The 18,037-nt window shown below is 30.3% G+C and overlaps 1 protein-coding gene across 2 annotated transcripts; it reads right to left on the bottom strand.

The window, feature by feature from the left end:
• Positions 1 to 1,085: 1,085 nt before the first annotated feature.
• Positions 1,086 to 13,940, bottom strand: Bma-dpf-1 (Uncharacterized protein; the record flags this gene model as incomplete). 2 transcript variants are annotated; one of them, XM_043080306.1, is made up of 21 exons in its annotated part: positions 1,086 to 1,178; positions 1,555 to 1,628; positions 2,383 to 2,508; positions 2,634 to 2,736; positions 2,966 to 3,023; positions 3,183 to 3,380; positions 3,500 to 3,578; positions 3,782 to 3,880; positions 4,197 to 4,362; positions 4,539 to 4,599; positions 4,828 to 4,919; positions 5,020 to 5,178; positions 5,307 to 5,442; positions 5,599 to 5,825; positions 5,900 to 6,043; positions 6,696 to 6,777; positions 6,878 to 6,921; positions 7,075 to 7,152; positions 7,364 to 7,560; positions 8,516 to 8,630; positions 13,887 to 13,940. In XM_043080306.1, the coding sequence occupies 21 exons, from the start codon at positions 13,938 to 13,940 to the stop codon at positions 1,086 to 1,088; spliced, it is 2,385 nt and encodes a 794-aa protein (XP_042936240.1). The 2 variants fall into 2 exon arrangements, with proteins under 2 accessions (XP_042936240.1, XP_042936241.1); XM_043080307.1 differs by lacking the exon at positions 13,887 to 13,940 and having other exon boundaries at positions 8,516 to 8,558.
• Between the last annotated feature and the right edge of the window lie 4,097 nt (positions 13,941 to 18,037).

The raw sequence follows: 18,037 nt of genomic DNA, 5'->3' as shown, positions 1-18,037 counted from the left end.
CCGGATCAGGTCAGTTGGTCGCTGATGACTTACTTGAAAACTAGCCGGCTCAGGTCAGTCGATCATTGATGAATTACTTGAAAACTAGCTAGATCAGTTGATCATTGATGAGTTACTCCTGTTTAGTTATTTGTTGCAATCCTGCATCTCTATTGATCGGCGCGAAGGAAGGAGTTGATGCTTTTGAATTTGATTTTTACGCAGTTTTAAGCCTTCGATCGAAAAATTCATAAATATTTCGCAAAATCTTGTGGAATTCTCTCAAATCATAAAAAACCGCAAATATAATATTACAGTAAATTTCAGATAAATGCAAAGTTGCCTTTCATCGATAGTAGCATATCAAGTATATTCAGGTTTCAATTGCTCACATATTTCCCTACTCAATTACCAATTTCCAAATAAATTGAAAGAACATGGAAGAAAAAGAAGTCATCTTGCAACATCATTTCAGTGATTAGTTGTGCAAAATACTAACATTTTGAGTGGAAGTAAGCTTCAGAAATGATCATCGGTCAAACTCGATTTATAATTTAAGATAGTAAATTTATTAAGCCAATATATACAAAGAGATAGCTTTCCAGAAAGCATAATTTGAGTTGACAAAATAATTTCGAAATTTGAAAATTTCAAATTTTAATGTTAAAACAAAACTATATGAGATCCATACAGATAACTGGGAAACAATCACAAAACTATACAATATAAAAACATTAATTCTTTCAGAATATTGACCGGCGGTAATAATATGAATTTAAAAAATATAAAAGTTATGAAAATATCCTAAATTCGAAGATACCGCACATTTCAACAAATTAATACGGAATATTCAGTTTAAATTTTATCCCATTTCTTCTAATCCAAATTTTCAGATAAAAGTGTAAAAATTTATTCGAGGAAGTAAATTTAGGAGGACTCATTGTAGTGGATAATAAAGATCAGAAAATTAAAAGAAAAAGTAGCACGACAATTACAATTCATACAATTTCATTTCAAAACAAAAAGGAATTAAAAACAACCTAAATTGAGCCAATTTCTTGTTGGGTTCATTTCTGAGGGTTCTTGTGGAATAGCATATAATAAACTTAATGCTGAAAGCATTTCTCAAAAAAATCCACCAACATAGTGAATAGATGTAGACGGGCCCAAACTAGGCTATGGCTTGCATCTGGATATACCTATAAATATATTATTATATTCGCGTCATTTCAAATTAAAAAAACTATTATGGAAAGTCCTTAAATTGAAAGATTTAAGGTTAGTACCATAAAGTACCATAAAATTTTTAGTACCATAAAATAATAATATTAGTCGATTACACGGAATGTTCTTTTGAAGTTTTCGCAAGAAAGGACATGCTTGTTCAATTTATTGCTTTAGAAAAACTTGCTTTAATCAAATTTTGCGGTCTTCGGTCATTCAAATTTTTTTTTTCTTTCATTCATTCAAAAAATGAAATCAAAAAAAAAAAAGGTATTAGGTTATCGAATCTCTGAATTTCTTTACATTCTTCTTTGTCTCTCAACCAAAATTTTAAAATTTGCAAGGACAAACCATAAGTTGGAATTGTATATTTTCTTCACCCAGCGCTCTTATCAGTTGCGCAGAATTTTGCAAATGGACGTTATCTGTAAATAACAGCTAGAATTAGAAGAAAAAAAAAAAAGAACATTTGATACTGTTCCGAATCATCGCCTTAATTTCAAGAAAATTATACTGAACAAAAGAAGATTTGTAACTCTGAAAAGTGTTTCGAAATATTGTGCTGTCTAGAAAATGATCGTTGAATTATGTAAACTTCAGCTTTTTTGCTAGAAATGTTAAAAAGAACAGTTTAGAGGTCGTTCCTATTTACCTTATTAGCCAAAAAAAGCCAAATGACTGGAAGTGTGCCAAAAAAAAACCGAATTATGCCGAAATAAAATTGCACTGAGTCCAAAAGATTAAAGATAGTTTTAATTGAGTAATCTTTAGACAAATATAAAACTATTTCAAATTGTGTCTCATGTAAGCATTCATTTATCCAACTCTCATCTTGCAGTTGTAGCTAAGCTTACCTGCATTGTCTAAATTTTTCAGTTGTAAACAGAGTGTGTGCGCACTACTTAATATGTGATTTCAGCTCATTTAATTTGATCCATTTAAATCCTTTATCATTTATTTCTTCAGGTCATCTTATACTTGCAGGTAAGTGTATTGTTGCTATGCATTAATATTTATGTATTACGGTTGTTAGCAAATAAAGGCCGTTGCAACTCGATAATATGTGTTGCAAGTGTAAGCAGTAATACTAACTTAATTTTAGTCTGATCTGTGAATGAGTAAAAAAGAATGTGACAAACAAACAAAGTATTCTAAAATGATCTTCCCAAAATTTCTTACCATCAGACATTCCATGTACGAGCAGAAACTGCACTTCTTTGAACATGCTAACATTTCTGATAAGATTGGCTTGTTCATATGCAAGTTCACTTGCATTACCCATATAACGTTCCGTGTATGTGGCATCTGCAACTTCAGAAACTTCTATGAATTCAGAATTCAAATTTAAAACGCTATGAATCAGCAACTAATCTCGAATATCGCAAATGTTTTCTCACATGGTTTATTACTGTTTTCTTTTTAAAACTTACCATATAACTTGAAATCCGTAACAGGTGCAATACTCACAGCACATTTGAACAAATGACTTGCGTCACGCTCGACCACATGCGCTGAGACAAATCCACCATAAGACTATAAGGAGAAATTATCTAACATGTATGCTTAGTTCAAATTAGGTAAAATATTATATGAGAGTCTGTAGTATATAAGAGTCTTTTTTGCTCATGCAATGTTAAAGCACTCAGCGGATACTTTTAGATTAAAATTTTCCTTTTTTTGAATTTTAGCTGATGAATATGTTTTTTTAATCATTTGTATAGTTTAAAGTGATTACAAATATCCTACAAAACTAATAACTTACCCATCCCCAAATTGCAATATGCATAGAATCAATAAATCGATGTTTAGAAGCTAAGATCCTAAAAAAAAAAACAATTTGAACAAAATATTCATAAACGAATTGAAGTGTTTAATTTTCATAATTTCCAGAGCAGAGGATCAAAATTTTTAAAACCATAATAGAATCTTTTCTCGCTTAAATTTTTAAAAATAATGAATGGAATGACTGGAGAACTTACTTTACCGCCTCAATTTGATCATCAATTTCCACCGTCCCTAAATGGCCATATACTGGTTCTTTGTATTTCCACCCTCTCATACCGGATCCACGACCATCAATGTAAATAACAATGTACTTTGCACTGGATGCTAGAAACATATCCAATGTGTTTGGTGTTATCTCTTCAGTAACCTTTTGTGAACCTGGCCCAGTATACCTGTAAATAGTATAAAAATTTGGAAAATATTTCAACAAAACAATTAAATCGATAGTTGTGCGAAGTAATGATGATGAAAAAAGTAACCTGTAAATAAAATGAGCAGATCAAAAACTTACACAGAAACAATGACAGGATATTTGATATCGATAGCTGCTTGATCAAAACCTGGCGGTAATAGCATCTTTACGATTGCTACTGCAATGTTGGTTTCATTTTGGCATTTTATCTGTGTTATGTAAGTGTATTTGACAAACACTCACTAGTTGTATCCATATTTGATGTTCGGTTAAACTGGCAATGTTTCGAGATAGCCTTGACATTATAAAGTAAAGAGCTTTCAGGACCTATCATCTGAGGACTAATTGAATGGTTTAAAAATGAGTGAATATAACACTTGCCATATCCATTACGTAAAGTAATATTTTCATATCGTGTTGTAGCGAGAGCTTTTTCGTTGTACTTTTGTTCTAGATTCTTCCATTCTGTCAACTCTTCACCTACAAAGTAATGTCAGGTATAAATTTGACTACAAACTAATATCAGGTATGGTATTATTACCCTTCTTTCCTCTCTGAAACAGTAACATAAGTTTCAGTCTAGAGCTTAAATTTAATCAAAGTAGTAAAGTTTTTTGCTAAAATGATAAGAAAATTCCTGCTAAAATATATTAACATAAAACATGTATAACTTGCAAAAAAAATTGTGAAGCTTTGTTTTAGAACCGTTTATTTAATTATCAAAAAATTGAGGTTTATATTAAGGGAATGTTCAATCATTTCTTTTTTTATTTTTTTATTTTTTTTGGACAATTACCCAATGAGTTATTGGAGGAAATAGATGATAAGTATGCTCGAGGTGTGCCTGGGCCACGACAACTCAGAATGTATTTATCTAAATTGCTCGAAAGTATCACATCCTGGAATGTACAATCCGGTGCAACACCACATGTCACGCATTTTGCTGGATTGTTCTTTTTGGTCTGAAATTGCTGCAATAAGAGACTTACACATTCCTGATCTTCTTGATCCTTTAATCAAATTTTCAATTTGAACTTTTAAAGTCAAGTTTCTGTTCGTTTTCAGTGATCTATTGAAGAAATGGTGATTATTAAAAGTTTTTGTTTTCAATTAAATTAAGATGAAATTAATTTAGCACATGATATGAAGCCGTGTACATATGCCTTTGTGATGGTAGTGGTGATGCAGCCATAAAGTACCTGAAAAACTAACAGGTACGTTTTTGTAGATGACAGGAAATATAGTTAAAATAATTGGAAGAGATTTGCTCTAAACGTTTTCTAGAACATTTTTCCTTCGAATATTTGAAAGCAAATTATTTTAATTTTATTTTGAATTAACTGAAATGGAATCACCACAACTTTTACGAAAACCTAAACTATGAATAGTCTATCCAGAAAAATATCGGGATATGGAAATATGCTTACACAAGTTTTGTCTTCTGATTGTAACCAATGATCGATGTCACATCATAATCACTCCATGTAAGAAATGTCACTCTTCCGTTTGTGTAACTTCTCTGCAAACAAAATATAATCTCAGTAGTTCACCTCTACATTACTAAATCTTATTAAAATTCAACTACTAGAAAACTGACCTACAAGATATGCAAAACTTACAGGTACAGATACTCGAGCAACTTGGGTGAATATTTCACCGGATGCAGTATGTCCAGGTAAAGTGATGAAGTACGAATCATTAGAAAAGTGTCGAATCCGAAAATTTTCCGGTTCAGCCCACAATTTATGTCCAGCAATAGTATAGTACTGATTGAAATTCTGAAAATATGAAGTATGAATTCTTTTCAAAACAAATTAAATATAAGTTTTTTGTTTATAGATATAATTTCTGAAAGTAAACGGGCTTTTAGAAAAAAAAAAGTGATTTGTATGCAAGGGTGACCTACCAGGACGCATATTCCGGAGTCGAAAGTACAAATTGTAATTGATATAACATTTTGGTATCTGTTAGCAAATACAGCTATCAAAAGATCTTCATTATACAGCGATATCCAGGAAACTGAGAATAAGTAAGTTGTTAAACTGAAAACAATTTCGTTGTCTAATTTTAAACTGTCATTTTTAATCTTACTGAAATTAAATATATTAACATAGATAGAAGCTTATTTAAAATCAACTATACAACTTGGAATAAACTGATACTTCCATGTCTATATCATTTGACATTGTGAGAATAACCTTTTCCGCCCAAGAACAATGTCCATTTTTCGAGATATTTTACTTTCCTTATCCCAAATATTGATCGTAATTTCAGGTAAGTGTTTGACACCAGTTTTTGGATAAGGTATCTTGTTCATCGCCGGATACTGCTGCTGTCCGAATAGCGGATACTGTATTAGTGGAACCCTACGATCGTCAATCTTGATGAAAGCCAAATACCGCCCTGATTTTGACCACCATAAACCCTTAAAAGAACTTTTTATTAGTTGGAATAACTATTCAGCCAAAGATTAGCATTACCGGTTGTATATTTACTTACTACATTACTGTTGAAAATCTCTTCCTCATAAATCCAGTCCGTAATACCATTATATACCAATGTGTTATTATCTCGGGTAATCCGGTGTAAATGGCTGCCATCAGGTCCTTCGCTGTAATAAATATCATTTTGGTGTACGAATGCCTGCAAAACCGTTATTCCGAAAAAGCCTTTTTCCAAAAATGAAATTACAAAGAACATAATCTCTTTTGCAACCATTTACTATAACTGTTGGAAATTTTTCGATTATATCATGTACAAAGAACGTTCTTATAAGACGATAGAACAAGGCCCTTTTTTCCACATTATTCTAATAAAGAGGGAAAGTTTCTAGGCTTATCCCGAAAGTTTTACAGTAGATAGCACAAACCATACGAAAGTCCGGAAATTAAAACAATTTTCGTTTTATTTGAATGTTCAACAGGCATAAGATATTCTAGCTGACAAAATATGAACAAATAATGTTGCTTATTGACATCTTGAAAAAGTTATTGTGTCTTTTTATATTTCAATTTTATGCTTGATTCAGAAGACAGAACAGATGGAATTATCTAGAAAAATAAATGTCTTCTAAATCTGAAATTTTCGAAAAATTTTGCGAAGCTTTCCTCATTTATTCATTCCTTACTCTTGAATGTGCCAAATTAATAGATGCATCACGTGGAAATATGAAATTGTGTACTATGCTATGTGAAAAAATACACTGAGTAGCTAATATCTCTTGAACTGTTATATTTTAAAATTGATTTGATTATATCTCAGACAAGGTATAATCAAAACCATTTGTAAAGCTCACGAAATCGTTTGATGCTGGATTCCAAACAAATTGTTGCAACAACTCATCACCCATTCCTTCCGGTCCAACCGATGCAAATGTTCTGCAACTACAAATTATATAGCAGGATAAGAAATGACTGATCAAAATTTATCTATAGAGTAAATATCAAACTGAATATGGAAAATCTCAAAAAGACTTACTCAGATTGAATGGAATAAATTAGATAAGTCATAGCGTTACCACTCTGAAACTGTATTCCAGGATAATTTATAAATCTCACCAAGTGCAGCACTTATATTAGGCGTTTAGTGATATTAAAAGTTAATATTAGACAAGTACCATCTCCAAATTGTTCAAAATCCAAAAAGAAAATTAAGAAGGGAATATCGAAATTTACCCTCTTGTTATCATATGAGATGGCGATATAGGAAGAATCATGCGAGAAAATGAATTGGTTAATATGTCCTTGTCTGCCCTCAAAATAAACATCTTTTATTCAGCTGAATAACTTCAACAAATTTGATAAAATAAAACTATTTCATTAGACAGTAAATTCAATAGAGTAACAAGAATATAAATATGAATTTGGCTTTCAAAAAAATTTTTGTAATATTAATGTTTGTTTTTTCGAAACATTTATGTGTCACCGATCAAAGATCACCAATTTCAAGTACCATATTACCAACCAGGATGTCATCCTTGGTATAGAGATAAGAAGTAATCGGTAATGAAGAAGTGTTGACTATTCTAATTGAATTTATAGCTCGAAGTACAATTTGGTTATCGTCCATCCATTCGATTGTCTCTATTGGACTCAACAATGTATTATACAAAATATCTGTTAACGTTAGCGGCGTACCTTTGATCGTCCCACTAAGAGTGGCTAAAATTTCATCATTTCAAGTTACTCCAATCTAAACTGAATATTTTCACTTTTGCTAAAGACGAAGATTTTCGAACAAGGCGGAATTACAAACAAAATTTGATTATTTTGAAATCATAGATAAACTATCTTCTGCAATTTTATTAGTAAATGAAGTTAGTTTGTGAAGTTCGAATCCTAAAATAAGTGAACTACGAAATTTACTTTTTGTACAATTTCATATGATGCATTTGAGTGAAATGAAATAACTTCAGTAGCTATGTGATAATCAATCCAATAAATAATGTTATCAATGAGCAGTGGCAATTATATATGTGAAATATTAGTGAACAGTCACTTACGTGTAAAAGAAATAACGAAATTTAGAAGATATAATCAGTACAATAGAATTTGAAATTACTTCACTTCTCAAAAATTATACATACATTTTGTCTCAAAAGTCTCAATTTAATAAACAACAATTATTGTAAACTAAGATGAGACTTTTTTCATTTTACTTTTTCTATTGTTTACTTCAGTAATAGAATGCATTAATTTCTTTCATACATATATTTGCATAAATCATCATGTACATTTTAGCATTGTAAATTTCCTACAGATTCTATTATTCGTCGTATAAACTATCGAATCCTTTCATTTAGGCATCAACATTTGATATTAAGATCAAAAGGATTCGATAGTTTGCTTTATGTGTAGCTTAATTCATCAGTTACTTAGCTGGAGTAAACAAAAGAGTAGACCTAAGTTTACTGTGACATGAAAAGCAAAAGGCAACAGTTAGCACTGGGAGATTTCTGTGGTACAAATGAATGCTGTAGAAGCACTTTCATCATTGAGTAAATCCTTTATATCGTTCCTATTTAACTGACCCGTGCTATTTCGGATGTTCTCAATGCTTGTGGCACTTCATTTCGTAAGCATAAGGTTAACTGAAGATAGCTAGGTGATAACTCACACGGAGTGATAAGAAGTGCAGTGGCGATGATAAGCGAACACATAGCCGCAATAACCAGCAGAGCGATAATAATACCACGCCAGTTGCGTTCGAATGGTCCCGAAGATATTAACTCCTGTAAAATTAAATGAAATTTTGCTTGAATTCATTTCAAAAGGATTAATTAAAATATTAATTTGCAAAAATAATAATGCAAGCTATGATACTTCTAAATTTAACTCACTGTACATAACTTCAGCTAAAAAACATACACATTCTTTTGTGTTAGGAAGAAAAAAAAGCCCGACGAGACCAAACTGTAATTGCTATAAGAAATATGTTAGTAACAATTGATCAGTGAATAATTATCTAAGCAACATCAGTAGTAGTACAAAAGTAATAATAACACGCTTTGAAGTAAAGTTAATCGCCACACTGATTATAAATCAAGAAAGAATTAATTAATTCCTATCTTTTTATATCATAAATTGAGAATTTGTTGAGTATAAAAATTTGAATAAAACCTAAAATTATTAGCTAAAAGCAAATCGATCATAGATTACCAATGCATTTGTTTCTTAAACTCGTTATTAATGTGAGACATTACCAATTAAATTATAATTTGGCTTCCTAACACAAAACAAGGGGGAAATAATTAGCTCCTATCTTAAAGTTCAAAAGTATGCAAAATTCAATTCTTATAGACTTATAAATCTTGTAGTATTATTCATTAAATTTGCTGCTATATAGGTAGGATTTTTATATTCCTAAAATATGGCAGTAAATTGGAAAATAGATTTCAGAGAAAAGAGAAGCGCAGTTGAATTTATTTTTATTTAATGGATTATTTAGGAAAAAATTTCCATTAAAGCAACCTTTTCTATGATGCTAAAAAGTAATTAAAACGCGGATACAGTAATTCTTACCTATTATACTTAATATTGGGAGAAAAGTAAAGAGATAATCTGCCTGATATGTTGACAGACTTACTGCAGTAAGTGAAAATACGCTTTGAATTATCAGAATTACATTCTTTTTTTTGTAGTAGCAAAGCTTACTCAGACAAAAACTGCAATTCAATTTCAGACTTACATTAGGCTATTTGCAATATTGCCTTGTTTTAAACTAACTTTTTAATACCAATTCAATAGGCTTTAGTTGAAGGAATGTAATCTTTTCATTGCTTTCGTTTTAAGGGAGAAACAATTTGAAGTAACGAACGAATAAGCTTGTGATCCTTTCACTTTGTACAAGACGAATAGCCTGAGATTTGACGAGAAATCAAATAAAGTAAATATTACTTTATGTTTTTCGGTATCATTCCACTTTGTCATCGCAAGCAAAGTTTGATAGTATTTATTTTGCATTTAAAATGTTTCAGTAGGAGAAACGCAAAATTCAATAATTTCTTCCAGAAATTCCTTGCACGAAATGAATTACTCAATAGATTTAGACAAGGAATGCATACTTCAGTGCAGCAGTGTTAAGGAAAACCAGAATAGAGAAATGAGAAATGATATTTATTTAATGAAACGAGTAAAATAAGCAGAAAAGTATGTAACGAAAAAGTAGACTGGTTAGTTCTGAATAAATCAAAATCTTTTTTCAATAACGAATAAGGATGATAAAATTAAACTAAACGGAATGAGAGAAAAGTGATTATGAAATTGTTTTGAAATTCATTCATCGAAAAAGACAGATGAGAGTGGCAACAAAAAAAACAAAACAAAAAGGCAATGAGAAATCAGTCAACATTTTTTTTTTTTTTTTTGAAAAGAACATCTTTTTTAAATACCAAATTGTGTTTAATGAAGCGCAACAGTCAGGGAATTAAATATTCGGTTTAATTGAGCACAAACTGAACAGGAAGCGAAATTTTGCAGTGCTATATCAGAAATTTTTGCAAATCAGAATTGTCGAAAAATAATTGTCGTAAGAAATATGAGGAAAGGGCAACGGAGAATGTTCAACAGAGGACGTAGATAAAAAATTTTGAAATGGATTGGATTAGAGGATTTATAAGATGTTAATGCAGTTTTTTTTTTTCTAAATTTATTAACACAAGTGTTCACAATTGTTTTTTTCTTTTTCTTCAAGCTTATTTTATTATCCTGAAAAGTTTCGTTTTTTGCTACTTCAGATTTTATTAAAATATAAAGAATGCTGTCATTGTCGCATTTGTTGCAAAACACTAAATAAGAAATCTAGAATTGCTATCAAATAATAAACATTCAAATGCAGTTCATAAGTGTGTATGGTCAACGATTTATTGGGAAAAAAAATAAAAGATTTTTTTTTCTAAATAACACATTGGAAATTCACCAGCAAGATTGAGACTGTTCAATAGTTAAGTTACTTCGGACTTTCCTCAATGTCTCCGAGTTCATTTGCGTTACCGCACTAAATTTTCACGAAAAGTATTTATCTCCGTGTCCAGATACGGAAATATAAACCCGGATTCCCATTCGATTTATTAGATGGATTACACCTCCATTCCTCCATTTTGTTAAAATATCTTGGGAAGACTGACCCATATTCAACTGCTGTTCACGTGGAATCCTTGTTCAGTTAACATTAGCTAATCTTTTCTTGGTTTATGTGAAGCTTCTGAAAAGTATTCCCAATTTCTGATCAGAAAGCGATTCCTGGACGTTGTCATAAAATTTTGTTCTTCTCTATTCGACAATGCATGTAATAGTATACAAATTCTTAGGTTTCTTTATCCAAAACCATAATTAGAAATAAAAAATAGAAGTGAAAGGAAACTGAAAGTTCCTTTACGCTGAACTTTTATGAGGGAACAATTCTTGATGTCCCTTAGATAATTAGCATTTAGAGACCAAATAAAACGACAATCATCCTGTTCTACAAGATATTTCGAAGAGAACAATAGGGAAAAATGACCTAAAAAAAAAAAAATATCATTCCAATTCTTTTGCATCACTTCCACACAATGGTATCACATGTCATTTAGATATTGTATCTTTAATTATAAATTAAATATAAAATTGATGGATTATTGGAGGAATTAAAATGTAAGGTTTCTTAGGAAGGAGAGAAATGTACCAAAGAGCTAAGGGACGGTAAACATATTTCTGCTTCTATAAAGTTTGAGAAGTTCGAAGAAGCACCAAACTTAGAATTATTTTTTAAATTCTTACGTTAACCTTTCAGACTCTCTGAAACATAGTCCATTTGTTTAACTGTTGCTAAAAAAGAGCAAACAAAAAAAAAAGCATTACAAATTTGAAAGCAACGTTAATTGAGAGATACTGCAATGTACAAAAGCCAAATATTGTAAGTTAAATATAGAGAGACACGGATACATGTATATGAGGCGCATTTTGAATGAAATTGAACAGAAGTGATTTTGTGAGAAGAGAACATGGATAAAGCATGGAGGAAAGATGTAAGCTATTAAAAATTTGTTATTAAGGTATTTAATGTTTGTGAATAAATGAATTCTTCTGCCTAGAAAAAAAGTTAGTAGCTCATGTATGAGAGAAGAAATGTGCCCAATTATCTGCGAGGAGAAAAATGAGAACTGTAAGATATCAGGAATGAAGAAATGTTGAGTACTTTCACTTAAGATGGAAAAATAGGAAGGAAAAGTGAGTGATAATAAATTTAAGATAATATTGGAAAACATTTCTTATCAGGATCTTATCATTCCTGAAATATAATACGAATTAGTGATAAGATATTAAACTTTCAACTTTTGACACGCTACATACCATACTCTCATCTATAAAAAAATTTGAAAAAAAAGAAAATTTCTAGGTCAATGAATAAATTCGATTACTGACCAACGGTTATTAGTATAAAAGTACAAATCTAGACTCAAAAAATATAATTTTAAGACTGAACCTGCGAAATACGTAAACTATAACTTTTAAAAACTTGAAATGAATGTAAAAATCAATTTACATGAGCAAAATACCATTCTGAAAATCTTTTAATGATATGATATGCATTTTCTTGTAGTAATACATATATCTTTAAGTGCTTCTGATTAAACCGGTTTATACAAATAAACCACTGAAAGATGTTTGCGAAACTCTCTATCAATCCATTCGGTTAAGTGCACCGACAGATTAGATTGGCAGTAATTTTTAAATATGCGAATTTATGTACTTAAAATTAGATCCATTAATTCTAATAAGATTAACAAAATACTTATGAATGCTTAAGTGCAATATGTCACAGAAATATTTAAATATGTAAATTTTTCGTCTACAAAATCAAAAATTGCAAAGATTAAATCGAATTAGTCTTTAAATTATGTTTTAAAGAATTTATAAAAATTTGTTGAATATAGGAAGTTAAGCAAGCAAGTTGTGAAGGCCTGTGAAAGTGCCTTACTAAGCAAATTAAATACAATGAAGGGATGAAATTGAAATGAAACGTTGTATTAGGCATAGTGTTCACATATGCCACCCAGGCGCATTTCCCGAACGGATAGATTATGATAGGCACTTGGGCAACTGGCAAATATCTGTGAAGTGATATGTAAGCAGTAAATATCGGAAGGAATTAGTTCTACTCTCTCGGGAATTGCTATTTCGGTCATTTCTTTCTTTTCTGTTTCTCTCAGTGCTGTTCGTTTTTACTGATTTCGTTTCTTCGGATCATAACAAATTTTGTTTTCTTATAGGAACATAGAATCATGTTTTATGAGGCATAAGTAAAATGGACGAAAACATGATTCACTCATCCGGAATTAGAACTGCTGGAATAAGGAAGAATTATTTGAATAGTAATTTTTAGCCTGTTGTATAATCTGTCACAAGGAGAGAAATTCATTTTACATATCCAAATGTAAAAAAAAAATGGGTAAATAGACAAATTTGTCCAGAAATTTCTGAAAAGCTTGGTATTTAGAAGATGTTTATTTTTTGAATAATTACGTACTTCAAGTATTTCAAGTTTTTATGAGAAGGAACAAAAAAAAAAAAAAAAAAAAAAACACTATAACTTTCCGGAAGCTACTGTTAATAAATGATATCACTTGTTAGATGAATTCTTCCGGCTTCATGTCTTGCTAGGTACAGTCATCTCATGTGTTACTCGATACTTGTGAAAAAAAAACATTCGAAAAACTGAGGAAGAATATATAGTATTCTTCCTACATACATTTTAGAACATACGAATATAACAATTTCTTTCCTCGAAATTTGTAACATGTCATTGGCAGTAAACACACAACTTCAACTGATAAACATAAGTGAGTTGCACTCGTTTCTGTTTTAATAGCAAACTGTTAAAAAAGATTTGTCATACTTCTAGCTATTAGCGATACTATTAAGAGAGTATGTTTGCAACAAACAGGTTACTTTTGCAGTTTGCATAATTTACAAAGATTGTAATGATTGAAAGATAAGATGAAAGGAACCTTGTCAGCTCCTTCTAGAAGATCTGCATCGTTGTTTGTTATTGAGATTGTCATAATTCATTAATTATATCAGGAATTGCCTGATCCGCTTCCTTCAAAAAGTATCACATCAAAGCCAAGTATATGACTGACTTTCCAACTATGGTTGACTGAGTAGCAAATGATTGATCAGACAAAACAGAATTGAATATATCAGAACCTCAACAATAAGTAATGATTTACAACAACGGTAAAAATTATCTCGAAAAGTTTTTCGATTCTATAAAATGTTTAAAACTTTCTGAATTTTCCAAAATGAGTTTCTTTAGAAATGAAGATGTAATAAAACAAAAGATATGTATAAACAGACTTCGTGCAATTCATCCAGTAAGAGCTGAAAATAAAGGCGCAGTTGGAATAGTGAGAAGTCGGATATTAGTCGTATTTTAAAAGAAGACAGAAAATGAATGAATGCTTCACATCACTTCACTTCATTTCAGCAACACTAGGTCTGTGTATCGATTAGACGAGTAGCTACGTTATGTTATTTATATTCATAAGCAAAAGCATATGTGATGGATGGAAAGCTCAACTTCAGTATATGGCGGAAAAATTCTGCTTCAGTAAGCTATCATTTAATGATTAATTTAGAATATTTCTCTTATTTATAAGCATCTGAACTCGCAAGGAAAGTTTTATGATATTGAAGGTGTAATAACTTTGAAGTTGCATATTTCCTGATGATATTTACCAAGTGAATTCTAATTAACTTATGTAAGATTTGTACGTTTCGAAATTGAATTAAATGAGGTAAAGAAATGTAACATATGAAAAACTAGAAATCAGTGGTGAATGTAAATGCTGAAGTAGTAGAATTAATGAAAGGAGAAGATTGTCAGAGTGTTCCAGTCCTTGATAGTACTTAGTACAACCGTAATCTTTATAAAAAATCTTTATATTATGAGCATTAAACGTTCCCTTTCTGTTGCTGACGTGTATAACGTACTCACGTTTCAGTATATGATGTCCTCTTCACATGTTGTATTTCTAATATCTATACTACACTTATATTCACTTTTTGAAATTTACTATATTATATTGAAATGTTTTGAATAACAAAAGATAACAGATTGGTTCAGTGATCGGAAGGAAGTCCATTTACTTTCCATTGCTTCATTAGAATATCTGCTCTGATGAAGTACTGAAATGAGACAATGTTCTGACTATCGTTTCTGATTTTTCCCTAAAGATCAATTAAATTGAAGTCTGTTCATTAATTTATTATACGGATGAAATAATCAGAGACGAAAATCAGTTATGTTTGAAAGAAATATGCAGAAGGGCATCTTAAATTTAATTTTTTTGATTTTATTTCTCCTTTTTACGCATCATCGCAAAAATCTTTGTATCACATTCCCAATCTCTTTGTTGCTCCAAAATTTCGCCAATTTTTCTCGTAAATGAAAGAATTAAAAATTTTGGTATTTATTGGATTTTGGATTTTACGTTAAATTATTTCGAATAAGGAAAATATTTACTGAATGGGTCCTAAATTTAAATTTATGAAAAAATGAGATTTTTAACAGTGTAATAACCGCAAATAGCATTTTGTTTGTAAATATCTAAATTAATAGGCTAAAAATGCCTGGATAAGATGTCCTTTAATCCTTTTAAAATGTAACAGTTTTAAATTTTAATTAAAATATTTGAGGTGAAGTAAAGATGATGAAAAAATTATCGCACATTTCATGAAGAAGTAAAAACATGATAATTTGAAATGATAGTTCCTTTTTTCTTTCCATGTTGAAATTAAGTGAATAGCATTATATCATTGAGTGATTTAATTCTTCAAGACAATCACTATTTGACCTTGTCCCCCTAAGTTCGAGACTCGGGATAAAAAGAAATAAGTCTTTTTGCACAGTAATCTAAAATGTTCTTAAAATAATCGAATATTTATAGCATTAAAGTCAATACTTCAATTTTACTAATATTAAATGAATATCACGGCAATCTTATATAAATTAGATTTTGTAGAAAATTTAAAAGTACCCTCCAGCCATACGTAATTATAGAAAAAACTAACCTCTTGAGTTCCTTCTAGAATTTCGATCTCAGGAATGTATCCCATTATCGATTCTTTAATGATCACAACTTTCCGTCAATGTTTACTAATTACTGCAATCTGAAAACGTTATATATGACTTGTTGATCATTAATCTAAAAATGAGATTTTCTTCTCGTTCTATGTGGAATGGTGTCATTATTTAATTTAGTGATATTCAACACAAATTTCGATATTCTTTTTTCATTTCTTTTATCCTTTCTTCTTAGAACATAAAGACTCATAATTTCAACTTCGTCACCAACTTGATCTGTTAATTTAGAATAAATACATTTCTTCATTTTTTATACGTTACATTCTTGCACTTCCTTAAATTTTCAAAAATATTTTGTTGCCTCCCTAAACCTCAACTTCATCAGCAAGTTAGAGATTGATGATGCAATAAGAATTTTCAAAAGAATTTAAGACTTCTTTGGGGGTATTGTTCAAGATCATATTCTTGTTTATTAAAGCTTTACTGTTTGGATTCAACACTTATATTTTCAAAAATTTTTTAAAGGAGGAATTTTAAGGATAAATCATTTAGGTAGCAAAAAAGAAAAGCACCTAATATTAAACTTAAATTCGTATAAACTTAGGTAAGCATGAAATTTTTACTGCAAGACAAGCAAATGTGTTTTAATCATTCAGAAATTTTGAAAATTGCGCAGCGATAATTACACTAGAAAATCCACTGAATGGCTTATAATGTTTCAATAACATTTCTCGATGAATTTAAATAGATTTAAAAAATACGAAGAAATATTTGAAATTCTTTAATCTGAATGCTTTCGATGTTGGAAACGAGAATTAATTTCTTTTTTGTTACTAAAGAAAAATTCTTTATTAGGTGTCTGAGAGCTATTAAGTCTTTAAACTATTAGCATAAATAACTGAATAGCCTTCACAAAACAAACTTCATTTTGTAATTAAAAAAGCTGTGGTTTATATTATGACGCTCGAAGAATATTTTTCCATGAAAAAGAATACTTGACGAGAAGATCCTTAGTAAATTCCACAGGTATTCAAGAATGTTTTGCAAAGCGCTGTAAAGTTGGCCTTACTAGTTTACATTTATAATATAATATGACAAATAATTTAGTAAAGGAAATTGATTAAAAAAAGATATGCTAATTAGAGCTTATAGGTACTCATCAATCTTCAATCTTCAATAAAATAAGACATCAAGATCGAAAAGTTGTCATCTGTCTAACACATACAGGTTCCTGCGAGAAGGAAGAAATGAGGCAGTTATTTTGAGCCTTTCACTAAATCGTTTGAATAGAAACTGTGTTTAGAAAGTTGGCTGGAAAGGCAGACATTGGCGGAAGATTAAATAATTTATAATTCCTTAATGAAATTCGGAAAAGATGGATGTGATAGCTGAAGACTGAAGGGAAACAGGAATGAGTAGAATGATTAGAGAAGAAAAATAAGCCAAAACCTGAAATGTAAGATTACAGGAAGTAGATAAATAAGTAAGTTACAAACTTAAACCAATCTTTATTAATCTGTCAATGAGGGGGCGTGGTTACTACTCGGGAAATCAAAGGATATGCCACGTGTCATATACGTCCTCACGAAGAAAGGACAATTTCTAATGTTAGTGAAATCAGTCAAATTTAAGAATTTGTAGATAAGGGATGATAATAGATCAGCGTGTCAGAAGTTATAAACATATGTGTTAAAAAATAACCTTAAAAGAGCTGTAAAGTAAGGTTTTGCACAAAAAAAAAAAAAAAAAAAAAAACGTTACAAGTGAAAGTCATAAGTGAAACTGAATAAAACATAGGTAAAATGGAATTGAAGATATTCCTGATGTAGCTTTAGCTCTAAGATCATGGTGGCCTCCATTTTTCAGCAGTGAACTAAATTTAATCTGTGGAATCAAATAATCATAGATTTGAAAAATAAAAGAGATTAACAGGAGAGAATTCGGAATGGCAAGATACTTTTCAAATGTCAGTCCCTGCTAAGTTTACCTTAAATGCTATTCTTCTATCAACAACTTCTTTCTTCCTTTTCTTCTAAATTTTACTCTCATTTGGTAGTAATATAGTTTATGGGA

This window comes from Brugia malayi, assembly GCF_000002995.4.
Source record: "Brugia malayi strain FR3 genome assembly, contig: Bm_v4_Chr3_scaffold_001, whole genome shotgun sequence".
NCBI lineage: Eukaryota > Metazoa > Nematoda > Chromadorea > Rhabditida > Onchocercidae > Brugia > Brugia malayi.
Note: the sequence above shows the minus strand (reverse complement) of the source record. Positions and strands in the feature narration are given on the sequence as shown.